The 20,643-nt window shown below is 37.2% G+C and overlaps 2 protein-coding genes across 2 annotated transcripts; one reads left to right on the top strand and one right to left on the bottom strand.

Moving 5' to 3' along the window:
- Positions 1–646: 646 nt before the first annotated feature.
- On the top strand, positions 647–8,143 carry ric3b (RIC3 acetylcholine receptor chaperone b). Its single transcript, XM_038305747.1, has 6 exons — positions 647–868; positions 3,426–3,646; positions 3,788–3,863; positions 6,821–6,914; positions 6,999–7,129; positions 7,204–8,143. Exons 1-6 carry the CDS (start codon positions 748–750, stop codon positions 7,593–7,595), a joined length of 1,035 nt encoding a protein of 344 aa, XP_038161675.1. The 5' UTR covers positions 647–747; the 3' UTR covers positions 7,596–8,143.
- Positions 8,144–12,422: 4,279 nt separating this feature from the next.
- Positions 12,423–18,145, bottom strand: psma1 (proteasome 20S subunit alpha 1). Its single transcript, XM_038305769.1, has 10 exons — positions 18,056–18,145; positions 17,184–17,228; positions 16,991–17,092; positions 15,598–15,701; positions 15,241–15,329; positions 13,311–13,381; positions 13,088–13,217; positions 12,922–13,001; positions 12,745–12,849; positions 12,423–12,664 (listed from the first exon to the last, which is right to left on the bottom strand). Exons 1-10 carry the CDS (start codon positions 18,056–18,058, stop codon positions 12,602–12,604), a joined length of 792 nt encoding a protein of 263 aa, XP_038161697.1. The 5' UTR covers positions 18,059–18,145; the 3' UTR covers positions 12,423–12,601.
- Positions 18,146–20,643: the final 2,498 nt, after the last annotated feature.

Here is a 20,643-nt window from a genome sequence, read left to right as displayed (position 1 = left end):
TGAAATTGGGACTCTTTTAGGATCACCCTAAAATGTTAATATTACCTCAGCCAAAATAAAAAAAAACAACTGTGTGACCTATGCAGAGCTTAATCAAGAGCTTCATTTGCTGCAGCCCTCCTCACTCCCCAAACTGTAATTGAAAAACAGACCATGTTCTATGTGGAGTCATGTTGGGGCTAGCTGGTTAGTTATCATCTGTCTTTTTGCAAATCATTCTTGGCAGTTGGCAGTTTTCTCCATTTCCTTTTGTTGCTTAAAAGAAACTCCACAAATGTGGTGTTTTCAACTTTATTGCAAAGGCAGTCACACTTGTCATAAGTTATAGTTTTAATTTAGACCAGATGTAGCGATGAGGCCTAGACCTTTAAAGCTATTTTGGTGCAAAGGGTTTTATTATTATTGTTATTATTATTATTATTATTTAATTTGTTTAGCTGTGTGAATGTATGAAAATGAAAAAATCAAAATGTCACACAAAGAATAGAACATTTGTAGCCGATCTGGTTGGGTATATCTGTGTGTTGCGGTATTTGTTAAAATATATATTTTTTCACCTATAACTCTTCCTGCTGTCACTCGTTATTTTAAATGCGGATCTTTGGCGACCCCTGGTGGTCTAACATTGTCATTACCATTGATTCGCACTTCCGCTCCTGCGATCAACGAGGAGGTCCGACCGTTTCATCATGTCTTCTCCGTTATTCTAGCTGTAACCTCATTTTTTACATTAGCATCACAGTCAGCATGTCTATGTCAACGTTTCAAAAGGTGACCCTCGCGACGTGCCTCGTGCTGTGCGTGGCGCTGCTGCTTCCAAAGATGCTGTTATCCAGGGGCAGGAAGGATGCTGCCGAGCGGCCAGACGGTGCGTCCACATTTTTCAGCCTTTTTATTCGGTTTTGATTAATTCAGAGAATAGGACTCTGAACACAATTACCTTCAGTCACACGTTTGATTGTCTCTTATTTTAATACTGGGCATCAATGTTCTTGTAACTGCACTTTCCTCCCTACAGGTGGCGCCAAAACACAGATCAATTTTCCCTAACTACAAATGAGCGTTTCAATAACAACTCTGTACGTTTTTATGAAGTAAATAATAATAATAATAATAATAATAATAATAATAATAATAATAATAATAATAATAATAATAATAATAATAATAATAATAATAATAATAATAATAATAATAATAACAATAATAATATAATAATAATAGCCTAATAAGAAAAAACAAGTTTTCAGAGTTTTGGCGAGATATTGCTTTTAAAGTTGTAGAAAGTTTTCTTTTTCATGAACTAGATTTAAACAGTAACTATGATAATTGTTGTAAAAATTGTACTAAGAGATTTCCATACATGGAAAAAACGGTCAGATTTTGTCTTTTTTAACCATATATGAAGAAAAATACAAAAACCTTTATCTTTACTATTTACTTATTTTTTTTTATTTTTATTTTTTTTTTTTTACATAACAGTGATACTAGAAACTATCTAAATAACCAAGACAACTACTTTCCTACTACAACTACAACTTTCCATTCAAAATAAAATGGTTTATATAAGCTCTGATTAAGAAGTGGATAATAAAAGATGAACTTGAGAATGAGGTTTGATCAGGAAACTGGAACTGTTGCAAATGCAAAAGGAAATCCCAAAAAAGCTTCACCTTAGCTCCATTACTATGAAAACAGTGTAAAGAAAGAAACTGTCTGATGCAGTTAAATGAGCCGATTGCTGTATGAATCTGACAAAGCCTCCTGCATACCGTCTGTGCAGGACCAATGTCAAGGCCATGTTTACAAACAGGTCAAGAAGGGTTTCATTTAAAGATGCCAAACACCAAAATGAGTTGCTCCTGTTTTTGGAATAAAAATACCTTCAAAGAACAATGAAAAAAAATGTATAATGGAACAAGCTTTCACTCAAAAACCATAATTGATGTTCTTTGAGAGATAATCAGAAATGACGCCTACATGGACATAGACGATAAGCCAGGCTGTGAGAATAATTTTGCTTAATTTTGATAGATATGCATGAACAGGAGCAAAGCATAGGGCTGTTTCCCCCCCAGGCCTGAAACTAGTAGTGGAGTGGAGACAGATGAAGTTTGTCAGTCTGTAGACTGCTGTTGGCGTGACGGTATGCTGAGCTTTATGGGGAGATCCAGGGGACTGCGTGAGCTGATACACGATACACGTTGAGAGAACCTGTCCATGATGAGCAAGCATGAAGTGACAGTGGAGAGGAAAAACTCCCCGTTGGGAAGAAACCTCTGGCAGAATCAGGCTCAACATGGCGGTCTTCTGCCTGACCGGTTGAGATGTGAAGCGGAATGCAGCAAGAGTCCGAGAGGAATGAAGCTCTGATGAAGCTTTAGCTGCGATGGTGGTTAGCTACCATGGATCAGTTGAACTTCCGCGTAGGCTCCATTTTTCAAAACTGCTAAAAATATCCTCAAAGAACCAATTACATATTTCAGAACATAAATGCAGGAAATCAGATCCCTTGTCTTGTTTCATTCTAACAAAATAGAAGTTAAACAAAAAGCAATGCCAGGATCTAGCAATCAGGAATCCTATTTCTTTGGTTCCGAAACAGTTTGGGCTAAAAACCCAGGTTAACCTCTTACACCCTAAGGGGATATAAATAAATATCTGCCTGACAAAAACACACAAAAGTAAATAACTTATAGCCTCAAAGCTATTAGATTTAAGAAGAAACTTTTGGTACGTCTGTAAAGGTAAGATGTCATAGAATGGTTTTCTGGTGTCAGCACCATTGTAGCTTTGACCCTGCCTGAAATATTAGGGACAAAATACAAAATATTTTGCCATTTTTGAACCTCGCCAAAATTTTCTTTGAAATAAACATTGCAAAACACTACCAAAATATTATTTATAGCACAAAAAAGTAGTACAGACTTTCAAATCTAAATGTTGTGTAAAAAGATACAAAATGTGGACTCAATCAGATGAATCATATTTATTTTAGAATGGTATTAGTGAGAAATTTCTTAGGCGGAGAGGCCATTTTGGCACATTTATCCATAAATGTCACCAAACTGTGCCTAATATGTTTTTTACATCAAAACTGGGGGTTTGGTAAAACTACAAGGTCATGTAGCAGCTGGACCCGCCGGTGGGTCCGTAGGGTTCAAGGGGTTAATAATGATAATAATAATAATGGAACTTTATTGATCTCTCATTGGAGAAATTTACCTCTGAATTCAACCCATGCCCTCGGGGAGCAGTGGACAGCCATTGTGCGGTGCCTGGGGAGCAGTGTGGGGTTAAGAGTCACTCTGTGGGAAGTGATGCTCGCGCTCAGAACCTTAGGATTCTAAGCTCTATGCCCCAACCACTAGACCGCCACTCCCCCCTAATGCCTCACTATCAACCTGGATGCTGTTTCTCTGCAGGACATTTCCCCCCCATGATGCACCGTCAGATGCCTCCAGAGAGTCGCAACCAGAGGGCAGCGGCGTCAGGATTCTCCAGGGCCCATAACTCTGAGGCCACAGCCAGGGCTAAAGGAGCAGGAACAGGAACCGGAACTGGAGGGAAATCCAACCTGGCAGGACAGATCATCCCGGTGTACGGCTTTGGGATCTTACTCTACATCCTCTACATTTTATTCAAGGTAAACACATGTCAGCTGGATATAAAAAGCTCTAAGGACAGATGTTAACAGAACCATCAGAGTCATTTAGAAGTGGTTGGACCAAAACAATTGGATGGTAACCATGGAAATGATCAGATAACCTCTTTGTTTGTTTTTCAGATCACATCTAAAGAGAACAGCAAGCCATCTAGGAGGTGTCCTCCACGGCGCTCTGAGAACATGAAAAGGAAGATCAGTGAGCTTTGTTTCTTCTTTGCAGCTTAAATCAAATGTTTTCATGTCAAAGCTGCTTTCCTGCATCCAGATTTAATTAAAAAAGGCTTGTAGAGGAATGTATGATTTGATAAAAGGAAAACAAAAACACCCTCATAATGACACATTTTCAGGTTTAATTTTTCATTTTCACTTTATCTTTGTGTGATAACTAGAGGTCCAGTTGTAACTCTGTGGGTTTGCTCTGTGAACACCATGCCCTCAGAAACAGCCTGACTTCTTGCTTCCAGGAACCGATGAATCACTTTCAGCCATAACCACGGGTACTAATACTGTAGATCTTCATCTAAGCCCAGCTTCAATGGTTGGATGGTTAAACTTAAATTCACATTACGCCGTTAAGGGTTTCCTGTCCATTTAAAGGCTCACAGGACATGTGGTTGAAATACAAAGGACAGTAAAGTCAAGTAAAAGTAGCATTACTTAAGTAGAGAGATGGTTGCTGATTTACTGGGTAACAGAACTGAAATAGTTCAACATAATGTAATTTTACAGGCAAAAATAAGAAGCTAAAAAAACTACAAAATATAAACTACAAAATAAATTCAGTCTGATGAAACCCTCACATCTAATTAATGAAACCAGCATATAACCAAATATATAATATACTACCAAAAGGTCATCAGCTTTAACACGTATATGACTTTGGATGATGTTTTTTTCTACAGCAGTGGTTATAAAGCTTCTGGGTTGGGTTTGCAAACCATTTTCCATCTTCCAAACCCCATTACCGCCTAATCCACGTTACCCAAAAACACAGTGGTTGAAGGTGATCCAAAATGTTGACTGATTTAATTACAGTCTTTACTTAATGAGTCTTAATGAATCACATTTTAATCAAAAACCTTATTTCCATAAATTAAACCACCCCTTTTAGATTCAGAATCCGTTTTTTCTTCAGTTACTGAATAAAAATTTTTACGAGTGCAGCATATGCTGATTGTTTTTAATAAATCAGATTGGTTGAAAATAGGGCTGAAACAATCGGATTAATAGATTATTTAAATAATCATCAACTAATTTAGTTATCGATTGATCGTTAAATGGAGTATAGATACTCTAAAACATGCTTTAAGCTGATAGACCAAAATTGTAAAAAAAAAAAATATGTGTAAACATTTAGCATTTAAGATAAAAACATTAAATATGCTCTATTTAGAACTCCTCCAGTTTTTGCTTCCCCGTCTTTAAATTCTGTAGAAAGTAGTGTTGCGCCGATGCCATTTTTTGGCTCTGATACCGATACCTGGCTGTGCCGTATCGGCCAATACCGATACCATCTGTTTGAAACTGATGTGTGTGTATATATGAAGAATTGCATACTAGTTGGATGTAAAATAATTTCCATCATGGCTTTGTCAAGCTGCTGCCTACCTTTGTGAAGACGGGAAAAGACTAATACAAAGTGAATCCAGTAGAAGTTTTTATTGCCTACCTGGAATGGGTGACAATAGTTGAATAAATAATGAATAATAACTTTTGGCTCCCAAAATGGTATCGGTGCCCTATTTGTTGGTACTCGCCGATACTGATACCACCATTTTAGTTCTGGATCAGGGCCCTGGTATCTGTATTGTTGCAACACTAGTAAAAACTCTTCCTTAAGGAACCTTTTGCAATCTGATTATTAATCAATTCATCAAAAACATGATTGACAGATGAATCAATCAGTAAAATAATCGCTAGTTGCAGCTAGTTGAAAGTTATATTTTAGCTTTTTAGAAACCCCTGATATTTTATGCAGTTCCTTTAAAAAGTGTTACAGTACCTGAACATTAATTAAAGCATGATAACTTCCACCATATATGGTACAAAAATATATATAGCAACAAGGCAAACAATGTTAGCTGTAAACAGATGATAAATGATAACGTTTCTTTGTAAAACTGACAGAACTGTGATAGTTCAGTTTTGCATAAAGCATTGCCTTTAGGAGCATCATAATTGTTATTCAGTGTGGAGCATTTAAGCAGTTTAAGCAATTACCCCTGCTAAGCCAGCTACTCACACAAATAATCTATTTTCCTGGTTCTAGCTCGTCCCTAACTAGCTCTGTTCAGAAAGCATTTACTATGTACACCACGGAGGTACTCCCACTAGATGTTCATACAGATTCCATGTTTTCAGGGTATACTATACAGTTTATCTTATATAGTTTATGTTTTTATATATATATATATATTGTTTCACTGGTCCTCTTCAAAGTTTTTTTTTAATCATATCTGACTGAAAAAATTTACATATTAAAGGTGTCCTGGGACCTTATAACAACCGAAAGTGTCAGTAACAAAACAAAATGGTTTTTGGTCCAAATCAGGATCTGCATGTTAAGATGGATATTGGATGTTCATCCAGAGAACAGTGCACCCTTAGTTTCATTTGATTTTTTTTGTACTGTTTTCATCACCAAACATTTGTTATTTATTGGACATTTTGCACAAAGTAAAAAATGTGCTTGTTAAGATATTTATGCTGAACAGGAGGAAAAATTAGAAGAAAAAAACGTTCTAAAAGAAGGTGACAGTGTAGAAAGGTTTGGGAGCCCCTGTGACCCACCTTCAGTTCCGCTACCGTTTTCTTTTGGCTGAGAAGAAGCTTTTTCTCGATGTGAACCCGACTTAATCCAACTAACTATAACATTTAGCCTTCTAACTGCGAATTTAAGTAGCTTCCATCTCTACATGAATTCTCTGGCTGCCCCAAATAATCTTGTTTATGACCTTTAAACCCAGAGAGAAGGAATCGGTTGCATTCAATGAGCAACATCTGGCTGCAAAGGAGTAAAGCATAATTTCCTGATTGGGTTTATCTTTAGTTCATGATTATCTGCCTACTATGACTTCTCCAAATAAGCTGAAGAACCAACATCTCAGAGGATGAGCTCCTTGTTTTCCCATCTGTCTCCTTTAACTCCCACAGCTGACTTCCAGCTGGCCCAGCTGCAGGAGAAGCTCAGGGAGACAGAGCTGGTGATGGAGAAGATTGTTTCCAGCGCCCACCACAGTCCTGACAGGTGACTCTACTTTCAGACATCCTAACAAGTCACAGATTCTGCTTTGGCCTGGAACACAGCTAAAAAAATAAATGTAACTTACAGGGTGAGGGGAGTGACGGCGGACCAGGAGGAGAGTCTTCTGCAGCAGCTGTCAGAGATAACTCGAGTCATGCAGGAGGGCCAGCTGGTGGAGGGGATCCTCCCTGAGAAGAAGTCCCAGGAAGGCTGGGAAGGTGAGTGAATGTTTTATCCACTGAACCTTCTGGAGGAGGCAGAACTCCCCTAAACAATCAATGTGTTTTTCCAGGTTACCCAGAGGAACCTGATCCGTGCTGGGAGGCTACCCAGTGCTGCTGTCAGAGCGGTCCGAAAGGAGACACGGACGGGACGGAGGGAGCTGTGGTGGAAAACCTTACCGGTGATTTTATGGGTGCAGGAGATGCAGATGAAGCTGCAGCAGAACCCAAAGAGCCAGAGGAGGTGGAGGAAGAGGAGGATTATGGTGGTCAGTTTGATCAGGGCCTCCAACAGGAGCCCATGGATGGAGCCCTCCAGGAGCTGGAGCTCACGCTGAAAATGACTGCCATGTTGGAGCAGGAGAAAACGGAGGACCAGAGCCACCCGGGGGAGACCGAAACGTCCGGCAGCTCAGTCAGACGTAGGAACAAGAGAAGAAAGGCAAAGAAAGCCATATGTTGACTCTTAGGTAGCATTTAAATAACAAACTCCTTTCCTACTGCAGCCAAGCTCCTCATTGGACTTTATTTTTCTGACTAATGTTTGCATCAACCCATCGTTGGCATTTGGGGCTTTGATGATTTCTGATATAATAATCAGGCCTGATGCCAGTATGTGTGTTACAAAGAACACAAAGGATCCTGGTATCACACTAGGCTGATCAGTGCAGTAGAAGGCAGCAAAACTACCCCACAGCATGATGCTACCGCCATCATGCTGAACAGGTAGGTCATCCTATAGGCCCGGTTCACATTGCAGGCAGATGTAGCCTAGATCTGATTTCTTTGGGGGGTCAAGTGATCAGATCAGGCTGTTTAAAAGAAGCATGGAGTCATATATGAGCCACTTTCATAAGTGGTCCTGAATCAAATCAAACTTTATTTATAAAGTGCTTTTGGACAACATTAGTACATTTTTAATTAGTAAAAAAACAAAAATAAAATGCAGGTCAAGATAAAAAAAATATATGAAAAGCCTCCACTAAAGCCATATATATCTATATATATCTATATATATCTATATATATATATATATATATATATATATATATATATATATATATATACAGGTGCTGGTCATAAAATTAGAATATCATGAAAAAGTAGATTGATTTCAGTAATTCCATTTAAAAAGTGAAACTTGTATATTATATTCATACATTACATACAAACTCATATATTTCAGATGTTTATTTTGTTTAATTTTGATGATTACAAATGACAACAAATGAAAATCTCAAATTCATCATATCAGAAAATTAGAATATTACTGAAGACCAATAAAAACAAAGGATTTATAGAAATGTTGGCCAACTGAAAAGTATGAACATGAAAAGTATGAGCATGTACAGCACTCAGTATTTAGTTGGGCCTCCTTTGGCCTGTATTACTGCAGCAATGCGGCGTGGCATGGAGTCGATCAGTCTGTGGCACTGCTCAGGTGTTATGATAGCCCAGGTTGCTCTAATAGTGGCTTTTAGCTCTTCTGAATTGTTGGGTCTGGTGTATTGCATCTTCTTCTTCACAATACCCCATAGATTTTCTATGGGGTTAAGGTCAGGAGAGTTTGCTGGCCAATTAAGAACAGGGATACCATGGTCCTTCAACCAGGTACTGGTAGCTTTGGCACTGTGTGCAGGTGCCAAGTCCTGTTGGAAAATGAAATCTGCATCTCCAAAAAGTTGGTCAGCTGCAGGAAGCATGAAGTGCTCTAAAACTTCCTGGTATGTGGCTGCGTTGACCCTGGACCTCAGAAAACACAATGGACCAACACCAGCAGATGACATGGCACCCCAAACCATCACTGACTGTGGAAACTTTACACTGGACTTCAAGCAACGTGGATGAAGTGCCTCTCTTCTTTTCCTCCAGACTCTGGGACCTTGATTTCCAAAGGAAATGCAAAATTTACTTTCATCAGAGAACATGACTTTGGACCACTCACCAGCAGTCCAGTCCTGTTTCTCTTTAGCCCAGGCAAGACGCTTCTGACGCTGTCTGTGGTTCAAGAGTGGCTTGACACAAGGAATGCGACAGCAGAAACCCATGTCTTTCATACGTCTGTGTGTGGTGGTTCTTGAAGCACTCACTCCAGCTGCAGTCCACTCTTTGTGAATCTCCCCCACATTTTTGAATGGGTTTTGTTTCACAATCCTCTCCAGGGTGCGGTTATCTCTCTTGCTTGTACACTTTTTTCGACCACATCTTTTCCTTCCCTTCGCCTCTCTATTAATGTGCTTGGACACTGAGCTCTGTGAACAGCCAGCCTCTTTAGCGATGACCTTTTGTGTCTTGCCCTCCTTGTGCAAGGTGTCGATGGTCGTCTTTTGGACAACTGTCAAGTCAGCAGTCTTCCCCATGATTGTGTAGCCTATAGAACTAGACTGAAAGACCATTTAAAGGCTTTTGCAGGTGGTTTGAGTTAATTAGCTGATTAGAGTGTGGCACCAGGGGCCATCAATTTTGAACCTTTTCACAATATTCTAATTTTCTGATATGATGAATTTGAGATTTTCATTTGTTGTCATTTGTAATCATCAAAATTAAACAAAATAAACATCTGAAATATATGAGTTTGTATGTAATGTATGAATATAATATACAAGTTTCACTTTTTAAATGGAATTACTGAAATCAATCTACTTTTTCATGATATTCTAATTTTATGACCAGCACCTGTATATATACATGGGGATCCTTTAACACCTGGAGGCCAACAATAAATAAAATACAACGGGATAAAAAACTAAATATGTAAAATAAGACAAACAAAATTGAATAGACAGGTAGTTTAGTGATGGAAGGGCGCCTCGCAGTGAGATTTACTTTTCACTTTGGGAACAATTAAAATGCTTCTACCAGAGGACCTCGGGGTCTGCCAGGGTGTATATTATTTATTTATATCTGATGGTTTGGAAAGAGACACTAGTATAGATTAGATTTGACATCACTTTCCATCAAATTTGTCACAATTTTTTGCCGTCCGGCAGAAAACGGCAGCAGTTAGTAAAGCAGACAGAATCTTGTGTTATAACACTGCAAAAACTGATGGAAAATAAGGTAACTATCCTGGAAAAATGTGTATTTTCTCTTCTTTATTTAAGTAGGCAGATCAGATGAATATTTCTTCCTCTAAGATATTATGCACTTGCAAGAGAATAATACCGGTGTTGTTTTTCTTATTCTAAGCGTAAATAATTTTATTCCATTGCTAATTTTCTTTCTTAGCTGCTAAAATTAACGGGAAATACGCTCATTTCAAGACTAATACTCATACTTCCATTGCAGTGATGTGCAGTAGAGACCTCAAGAGTCTTGGAGTTATTCATGTCTATTTGAAGAGCTTTTAGGAACCAGGATATGGGAAACAGTTTGGATTATAATCCTTGTATGTGACCCTTCAGACAGACAACTTTAAAATGCTATAGAGACACAATGATGTGTTGGTTTAATACACTGGATGGCATAGAGTCTCCTCCCTGCAGGGGTGAGAGGGGTTAACATATATGATCAAGCTTTCCTTGGTTGATAAAATTCTGAATAAACTAAAATCCCCCACTGCTGGCTCCATATCATAATCGTTTCAGATGTACCTAAAATTCTCAATTAAGACTTTTCATCTTTTTTATTTATGCATTTCTCATGCAGCACCTGCTCATACAATAGTTGGTTTCTGTTTTGCATTTTATAGGACCCTCACTAAAAAACTAAAATCAACATTTTAGGCCAAGAGTGTTATTGGAAGACCTTATTGCCTTAGTAACATAAAAAAAAAAGTGGATGTTTTAATTTAAAAAATGTATGTCAATTTAGTATTAAATGGCCACTTGCCCTAATATATAACAAATGTGTTTCTGTAAGAAATGAATCAAAAACACTCAAGAGTAAAAGAAACACATTTTTTGGTTACATTATAACCTTAGAGGCATTCATGCTGATACAGGCACTTTTTTACTTTTTTTCAAACTTAGCTTATGAACTTTTTTACTTTTCCATTTGCTTTTTACCAACTTAATTTACAGTAGGTAATATAACATTCAAGGGCTCATCTAATTGGTCAAATGCCAACATAAGATCTACAGCCATGTAGCAGTAGCTTTGCTGAATGGCTGGATATAAATGTTGTGCTTTTAGACCTCATTGAGGGACGGTGGAAGACTCCATTTGTAAGGGATATGCAAGTGATCGACGATGGTAACTTTCCCTATAAAGACTGAAACCTTTTTCTCCATGTTTACTGTTGTGATGTGTTTAAGTTTTGTTTTTTATGGCCATTCAGGTCAGTTTGGAGCCGCTTATTGTTCACATTGAAAACACGTACAAGCCACATTTTATAGGTTATATGAACAACAACACAAAATAAAATAAAATATCAGACCTGCAATGTGAATGCAGCCTTAGAAACTTTAACATACTTCCTGTTTTTTTGTGAGCGAATTTCTCAATGTTGTCACATGAGGTCAGAGATGTCTGCAGGGTCAGTCTTTTGGTGCGTCTGCGTAAAACGCTCGTTTTAAGATGGCAAAGAGAAACCAGAGCTACTACACTGAAAAAACGATCTAGAAATTTCTTAAATTAAGTGTATTTACCCTTAATTTGAGTAGGTAAATGAGATGGTTTGCCATTAGAATGAGTATTTTTACATTTAAAATAAGATAATTAGATAACATCCACTTGAAATAAGAAAATGTAATTGTGTTTAATTGTAAATTGTCTTGTTCCATTGGCAAAATGTCTCTTTTACCTCCTCAATCTAAGAACAAATGCACTTGGTTTAAGAAAAAAAAATTACAGATTACCTACAGGTTTTTCTATCATTGTGAAATCCTTAATTCCTTTGAAGCCTGAGCTAAAGATGAGTTTAATATCTGTTAAAGGTTTAGCTTCTTAAATAGATCCTCGCTTCATTACTAAACTTTGGGTTTGATGCATTTAAGTTGAAATAAAAATGAAAGAAAATGCTGTAAAAAAAATTGCCTAGCAAAGCAGATAAGAAAAAAGATAAATCAATTGTTGGGTTTACATTTTGCTCCCAAATGTTTCTGATTTGGTTCCATTCTAGAAGAAAACTGACAGTTTGATTTTCCTAAAATGGTAGACTTTTTTTTAGATTTTTGCATGCTGGTTTAGGGGAAGTAGTGTTCTAAGATTGCAATATTTCTCAAAGCACCTGTCAGAAAAGCTGAAATGAAAATAAACGTTTTCTGTTTCCTCTCCTTCCTTTGACTCCGTTTTCCTTTTAATACAGACTATCCCATCTGGATTATAAAATAAAATGAGTGGAAGCACATTTCCAAAAAATTATGTTTATTACTATAATGGCATATTCTACCCATAGAAAAGAAACGTTACATGGGTTGATGTAGGCAAGGTCTAATTTGGATGAACAGTTTAGTGAGAGGCACAACACAACAGCCTTCTCCTCTACAGATTTGCTCCGTTGATTTGCATGAAGTGTCAGGTTGGTCCTCAGTGCTCCATCGGCTCGTCGGACGCCTGTCCAGCAGCAGGTTCCTCTGCAGACTGGGCCACCTGGACACAAACGATCCTTTTTTTCTTTGGTCTAAGGAATCCTTTCAGGAAATAAAGCTGAAACTGAAGCAGGGTCGTACCTTTCTCTGCGGCCTTTCCTCCAACCCCTCCAGGAAGGGAGCGACGTCGTCGTCGTCATAAATGGTGAACTCCATGTCCTTCCCCACAATGCCGATGGAAACATTCTGCAACAAACCGGATGAAATCATGAGGAAATGCCTTAATGTTGAGGTAGAAGAGGAAGGAATCTGTGGTACCTTGGTGGTGAGGTCCTGCTCAGTGGGAAGTGTTTCTCTAAGAGCACGGAGGCCGTGCTGAACCAGTTCATTCAGGTTACCTGTGAACACACCCCCCATCCAACAAGGTTCAGCATTTAATCCACCTGCTTCTATTCAGACATTAAAACAAAGGACAAAGCCTTACAGTCTTGGAACTTGTCCATGGTCCGCTCCAAATAGGTACGTGCAGACTGGGAGCGTGCTCCGATGGACATGGCTTTGCAGTCAAAGTAGTTCGCCGAGGGGCAAGTCTGAAAGATGTGAGGTCCCATGTCCTGCAGGATGGACCGAACAAAGAAAGCAACTGTCAATTTGAGATGCCTCTAGTTTATGCTGGAGTAAAGCTGACTTAAACAGAAGCAGCTCACATCGTAGCCGGCAATGAGGAGCCCGACTCCATAAGGCCTCCTTCCGTACCGCTGTGTGGGAATCTGGGTTTCTGTAGTTTCGGTTAAGGATGACAAAAATCCCTCTGCTTTCAAACTCTTAAATTATCCCAATATTTTATACATTTTACTTTGGCCTCATATTTAGTTTCTTTATTCTTGGTTTTCCCCAGAAATCTTTAGCCCTTATTTATTCTGTCAGAACATTCCAGGCGATAAAATCTGTGGAATTTGGGTTTTATCTAAAGGAAAGTGGGGCAGCAACTAAAAAAATAAAAAAGGATATTACGGTACTAATTCGATTCTCATTTTAATCTATAAAGATTGATTCAAATAACCACAGAAAGATTTTTTTCCCACTGTACTTTTGGCCTCCAATTAACCGCTCTTATTATATGTTGCATAACTACAGTCAACTAATTCAGGTAACAGCTAGAAAAAATATATGTTTTTAATAATTTAATACTGGACTAGATTGCATTAAAAACAAATATCAATTCTAAATCTTGAGAATCTGAATCATTTAGATTTTTCTAATATTAATGGCTGTTCATCCCTGGCAGTGGTACAGACAGAGCAGACATTTGAAAACAGTTAGCCAGAACTGTAATGCAGCGTCTCACTGAACGCGTTTCCAGTGCCTCATCCTGGATGCTTGTGCTCATCGAAGCCAGACGCATTTTTTGACAGCATTTTTAACGCCCTTGATGCACGTCCATAAAAATCGTACGCGCTTTGCCGACCCTGAGTACGACGGCAGATGCAATGAGAGGATTGGTTGAAAAGTTTCATAGGTGGTTTAAAAATGCAAGTATTAAAATACAAAATCAGATATTTCACATTTTATGTTGGTATTTTTTCAACACAATCCAGCAACAAAATATTTTATTGGAGTGATTACATCGATCTCTATTTTCTTTGTACATGAAAATGTTTATCCGCCTAGCTTTTAATGTAAACCTAGTGGAGTCTAACACCCTTAAATGAATATATTCTTGTTTATTTTCGATGGTTTTATGCCGACAGCTCTGCAGGAGCATAGATCACGCCTTGGATGCAGCGACTATCCATCTGCAAACTCCCATATCAGCTTCTCTGATCGGGCGATGCCCCGCGTCGAGCTGCAGAAGTTCAGAGTTTACGATTTGAGAATCTGATGCTTTAGATGGATATCAATGCCTGGAGGATTAAAACCTGCTGCACCCGATTCCCAAGAAGCTACAAGATATGACGCGGCAGACGATGTCCTTAAGTGCCGACCATAGACTTCACATGTAAACAAGCTGAACCTGGTGCTCAAAACACGTTTGGTGTGAATGCAGCATCATAAGGTTTAATACATGTTGTGTAAAGATGTGTGTGAAAGGATATACCAAACGTGAAAACTAGAATCTTCTATTTAGGACACATTTTTATCTAACCTGCATAAATCACAAGAAAAATAAATAGTATAGTTAATTCATGTAATTATGTGGGACTTAAATTCTAATTTTTTTAGTGAAACTCAGAATTAAGATCTGTTTTAGCCTTAAGCTTTTCTTCCAACATGTCTGCTGTGATCCTCGTCTTTATGATGCAGTTTCTATTTTATGACAAACGAAAGCGGGACTCCTCACTGGAAACATGTACTCCAATTATTGTCTTCACTGTATTTTATTTGGAGGTGTCAGAAAACGAGGGCTAAATACAAACTAAGACCAAATAAAATGTTCAAGACACCGAACAGAAACATAACTTACCACACACCATCCAGTAGAACCAGTTCTACTTTCCTCACTCTGACGGACTGGACCCTAATGCATTATAAACCTACTGCCAGCACTGTCACTTATTAAATTTCAGCAGCTAGTGTTGCTTTATTTGTCCGAACACGATACCTTTTAATCGAGAGCTTCACAGATAGAAAGGATACTGCTGCCAACAAGTGAGACGAGACGCGAGATGGGAAGTGGTCTGTCAAAGACGAACCTCGAGTCCAAACACTCCTGACGCATAAAGTTACTGCAAGAGAGAAAGCCACCGTGTTAAGCTCATCCTAGCCACACAGACTTGTTCACTTAAAGAGAATAAATTTCCTGTTTCTGTCAGAGAAGTGGGAACAGAACCACATCATGAAGCCTATTGATTAAATACAACTGTAAAGCTGTATTTTAAAGTTCCTTCCATGCATTGGAGATGTCTCCCTGTTTTAAAAGGACAGATTCCACTTAAGAAGAATCCAGCTGTCTGGAAACTGCTTCTTCAAGATCATCTTCCTCACTAGTCCTACCAGAGCAGCCTGGCGTCGGCGGTCAGTCCGGCGATGGAGATGCCAATGTGGTTGTCAACATGTAGGATCTTCTTCTGGTGGGCAGCCAGTTCAGACTGGGCTCTCTGTGAGAAAAGCATCAATCATGTGATCACTGTAGGTAGCAGTTGATTGACAGCCCACTGGGGCGCACATGTCCTTTTTGGGACATGATGTCTCCCCCAAAATGACACAAAATGCTAAGATCATAACAGTGATGAGCTTTAGTTTTAATATGAATGAGCTCTGAGAGGAATGGGACATGAGAACAATGCAGGAAGGAAGTTTGGTAAAAATGGACTGATAGCTAATATTTAATTGGTTTCTTAACATGATGTAAATAAAGAACCAAACTTCTGGTACTCAGAGTTCCAGTAAAACATAAATTAGACTAGGGCTACCAATGAATATTTTGCTAATTGTTTCATCTGCTGATTATGTTTTTTGTTAATAATCAGATAACAAAAGTTCTTCAAGATTTTATACAGAATCTAAACCAGTTAAATCTAGAACTGTGACAGCAGGACTTCTGAATAAAACATATTGGGGAGAAAAACTTATTTTTCATTTTAAATGCAAAATATATATATATTTTTAACACTTTGATATATTTTCTGCGTGTCTCAGAATCTCTATATTACAGTTGAAAAATGGATTACTAGAATTAGCTGAAAATTGTGTCAATAATTGATTAATTACAACTGATCTAATGTTTTAGTGCTATATCATACTACTATGATTACATCACATAATTAGTAAAGGCTGGCACAATTATATTCAAATTAATTCGGCACTATTTAAACTTTTTTTTTGTATTCAGTATATGTAGGATAATTAAAGGCACATGAAGCGTCCCCATGTTCCTTATGGAGCAAAACTTTGCAAGCTAAGAGGTTTTTTTCTATTAAATTTTAAATGTAAACTTATTTGTTCAGGTTGTTGTGACATATTAGTCGCTCATTAAATAGAAACCATGAAAGTTATTATGGCAACACTGACAAAACAGTGATGGTTGCAGATACTCTGCTAGTAGAAGCTTTGCTAAAAATATTTAGTAGCCTATTAAAAAAAAAAAAACACTTTCCTAATCTGTAAAAAAAGGCTGTGATTAATTTGTGTGGAATAATGATTGGAGACAGTTACAGAAACCAGAGGTTAAGTCAATGACTCTTTCCTTGTTTAACTCCAATCTGAAGTTTTTTAACCATTTATAAAATGCATAATATAATTAAAAAAAAAATATTTTAAAATCTGGAAATATACCAACTCTGATCCACTTTTTGTAAAATAGCCTGTTTGAAGCGACCACGAATGATGTGCAAAATCTTAATTTGGTCCCATTTGTACATGAACACAGAGGGATCTTTGATACTACCTTCAGTGCAACAAGGACAGCGTGTGTTCTGGATTTCAGTCCTACAGTTGCAGAGCCTTGTTTAACTGCCTCCATGGCATATTCGATCTGATGGATGCGACCCTGTAAACACAGCAGCAAGGAAGGAAACATCCTTAAAAAACCTCACCATGTAAATGTAACCTGCAGAAAGAAGAGGCCAGGGAAAACTCACCTGAGGGCTCCATACTGTCACATCGTTGTCGTATTGGTTACGGAACTAAAGAGAGAATAAACATCGGATTAAAAAACAAACCTCGGAAACATTTAGATCCATTTTAGGTTCAATAGGACCAGACTCACATAATTATCAGACATAATTGCAAAAGTTCCAAATATAAAGAAACGCTGTGTTTTCGAGCCCGGCCTCTCTAAGCTGGGGGTTTAAAATTACAGAAACTAAATTATTAACAAACCCACATTTAAGTTCAACCTCTAAAGGAGGACGTCACAGGAACCGACCCAATCTAGGACTGTTTCGAGAATACATGGCTTTATTCTATTAACTTTATGTAGCGTTATCCAGACTTAAATACAAAAACATTAACTAATTATTTATAAAAGTCCATTTATTTTTACGATATAATTGGACAAACAAATATATTATCAACAAGAAAACTAGTTGAGACAAAGCGAAAGTAAAGGCAGGGTACTTGAACCGCTCAGTGAAATGAAGCTAACTCAACCTGCTGTGGCTAACATTAGCTAGCACCGCGGCGGTAGACTAAATATTTAACCGCGCAAATAACACAGCGCCTCCATAGGGATTATCCTGTAGATTAAGGCTATGTGTTATTTGGCATGGCTAGGTAAGGTTAAAAACACCACTTTATTTTCAAGCAGAGTCAAAAGCTAAATGCTAACAGTTACAGATGCTGTTTTGCTTACTCACAGCAACTTAGCAGGCTAAAGCTAGCATAGCGTGATAAAATAAACCGGCAGTCAGAAATTACTACAACAAATCATTACAGGTCAGCTTTATTTTTTGATGCGAGTATACCATTATATAAAAAAGATAAAGAGCCGTTATGTTTTATTTCAATTTACCATCTCTGCTCTGTAAATGTCCGAGTTCCTGCGCAGGATGTGCTCCGCTGTGATGCTCGATTGTTCTTACTGAATGTGACGTCAGGGGAGAGCAGCAGAGTGCCGATTTCAAATAAGCGATCGACAAAGATTCCAAGTACTTTTTTTTTTTTTTTTTAACAATTACAAATAAAAAAAAGTCCTTCATGTATTTATCTTTGTGTACGTTCATTTATTCTGATCAAAATTTATTTTCCTCTTGCTTTTATAAAATAACTGGTATTTTGGTCTGAATTGTCTTCTTCTTTTTTTTTTTTTTTATCAAAAAACGGAATAACAAATTAATGACAAAAACTAACTTTGAAAGAAGTCTGTAGAACCCATAGCCCAATTACCATTTGATTTGATTTATTTATTGATTTATTTGTTGGAAAGGCTCTATAGGTAAAAAACAAACAAAAAAAAACTGAAATGTTAGAACTGTAACTATACAGTCATATGTTTACATGACTGTTTTTTTTTATCACTGCTGCTTACCTTAACAAGGCTGCGTTTTAAAAAAATTAAATAGCCTAGAGAACTGATCTTAACAAAAATTATTTTGTTTACACTTGTGTGTACAAAATGACAAAATAAAATCTGTCTAACTCTAAGTTCTATTAGTTACCATTTACTTACATTTAATGCAGCCAATTTCTACACACAAGTGAAAAAAATAATAGTTTAAGATTTTACATATTTAGCCTATGACACAAACATTCTATTTTCAGTTTTTGTCAAAATCATAATATCAAAATTGTATGTGTTTTATTTGGATTATTAACGTTAAAAGAACATATGATTGTCCGAAATGGTGATATGACAGAAATAATTTTAAAAGTAAAAAAAAAAAATATATCAGAAATGTGTGCCTTTCATTTCAAATCACCTCCCATTTGATCTAACATTGCTAAGTAGATGTTAGATTAAATGGGAGCTTTCAGATGGCAGCATGATGTGGATGCAGATACTTCATTCAATCTATTTTAGACTGCTTAGGAACCTGTTTCTTCAAATCTGAATGATACAGGCCTTTGGAAAAATGTGCAAACACTGCTTCCTATCCTTCTTCAAAGTTATGCAGGATTGTTTTTTGTAAACTAATTGTGCTTCCCAATTTTTCTTTGTTATCATTTAGATTTTCAACATTTTATAATAAATTAATTTCTACAATAGTTTTATAGGATCAGCCTACAATGCTCCTTTTTATTTTTCAGTTCTATAAAAACAAACTTATTTTCTCAAATTATTGAAGATAACTGTTCATTGATGAATGCACAACATTAAAACATGAAACAGGGTTTTAAATCTCTGCAAGCATTAAGTATTTTATTTAAGTAAGTGGCAAAATAAAAATAAGTTCCCATAATTGTGGCTGCTGTCTCTTGTCTTTTTCCCCCTGATCTTACTCGGCCAATCATCAGCAGTGTTATGTTTGAACACTAGGTGGCGGCAGCGAATCAGAGTCAGTTGGATGTATTGGAACATGAGTCACTATCTGTTTTCACTAAAGAAATTGAAGTTTGAAGAAATATTGATCTGCAAACGGCAGTTATGGATGTCTGATGTGCAACAGCCAATTTCTGCTGCCTTACCAAAAGTCAGATTTATTACACCCTGGTGTAATTTCACAAATTATATTCTGATATTTTCTCACTGCCTCCTACTGCACAGATTACTATAGATATTCCCCACACAAGCATGCTTAGTGTGGGGGATTGTATTTGAGTCAATGAGTCAATGCAATCAACTGGTTTTCCTTAGATAGAAAACTTTGTATCAATTTGATCTGGTTGAACTGTAAAGTGCCTTGAGATGACATGTGTTGTGAATTTGGCGCTATATAAATAAACTGAATTGAATTGAATTGAATTGAATATTGAACAACACCATTTTGTCAAAATACAGCTTTGGTTGCATATGTCAGTATTTAACTGACTGACTATTATTTTGGTGTTAAAAATTTTTTTCTGTGTTTTTTTCTTAATCAGTGCTCTTTAAAGAGATCTAATCCTGAGGCTGTTTGGAGGAATTTGGAATTAAATTGCAGAGATTGTTTTTCTTTATAGACAACAAGACGAGACCACATTACATTTGAGAGAAGAGAACTGATTTGACTGTTTTGCCCCATAAGACTATTTTAATTTCCTTTACAATGCCTTGCAAAATGATGCTAACTCTTTGAACATTTCCACACAAAATAAAATAAAATAAAAGACCTTGTAAATGGTGGTCTGTGTTGGTATCCCACCCTTCTTTCCGCTGTCAGTACCTCAAAACAACACTTATTCTCTCAATTACAGTCTCAGATCTTTTGGGTTATATGTCTTCCTGTATATTTAAATGAGTTTAAGTCTGGGCTTTAACGGTTCCACTCTATCTCATGGAAATGCTTTAATCGGAACTCTCCCAGTGAAGCACCAGTGTAGGTAGTAGATCTGCTTGGGGACTTGCCCCTGCTCATTATGTTGCAATATGGCAACGTCACTCAGACAAACTGTTTTAAGCTCTTCTAGATTTTAACTTCTTATTACCTATATTTGCTAATATTCTATATTTCTTTGGCGGCC

The sequence above is a fragment of the Cyprinodon tularosa genome, unplaced genomic scaffold, assembly GCF_016077235.1.
Source record: "Cyprinodon tularosa strain WSP-4 unplaced genomic scaffold, ASM1607723v1 ctg563, whole genome shotgun sequence".
Classification (NCBI taxonomy): Eukaryota; Metazoa; Chordata; class Actinopteri; order Cyprinodontiformes; family Cyprinodontidae; genus Cyprinodon; species Cyprinodon tularosa.
This window is presented reverse-complemented; position numbering and strand designations above follow the sequence as displayed.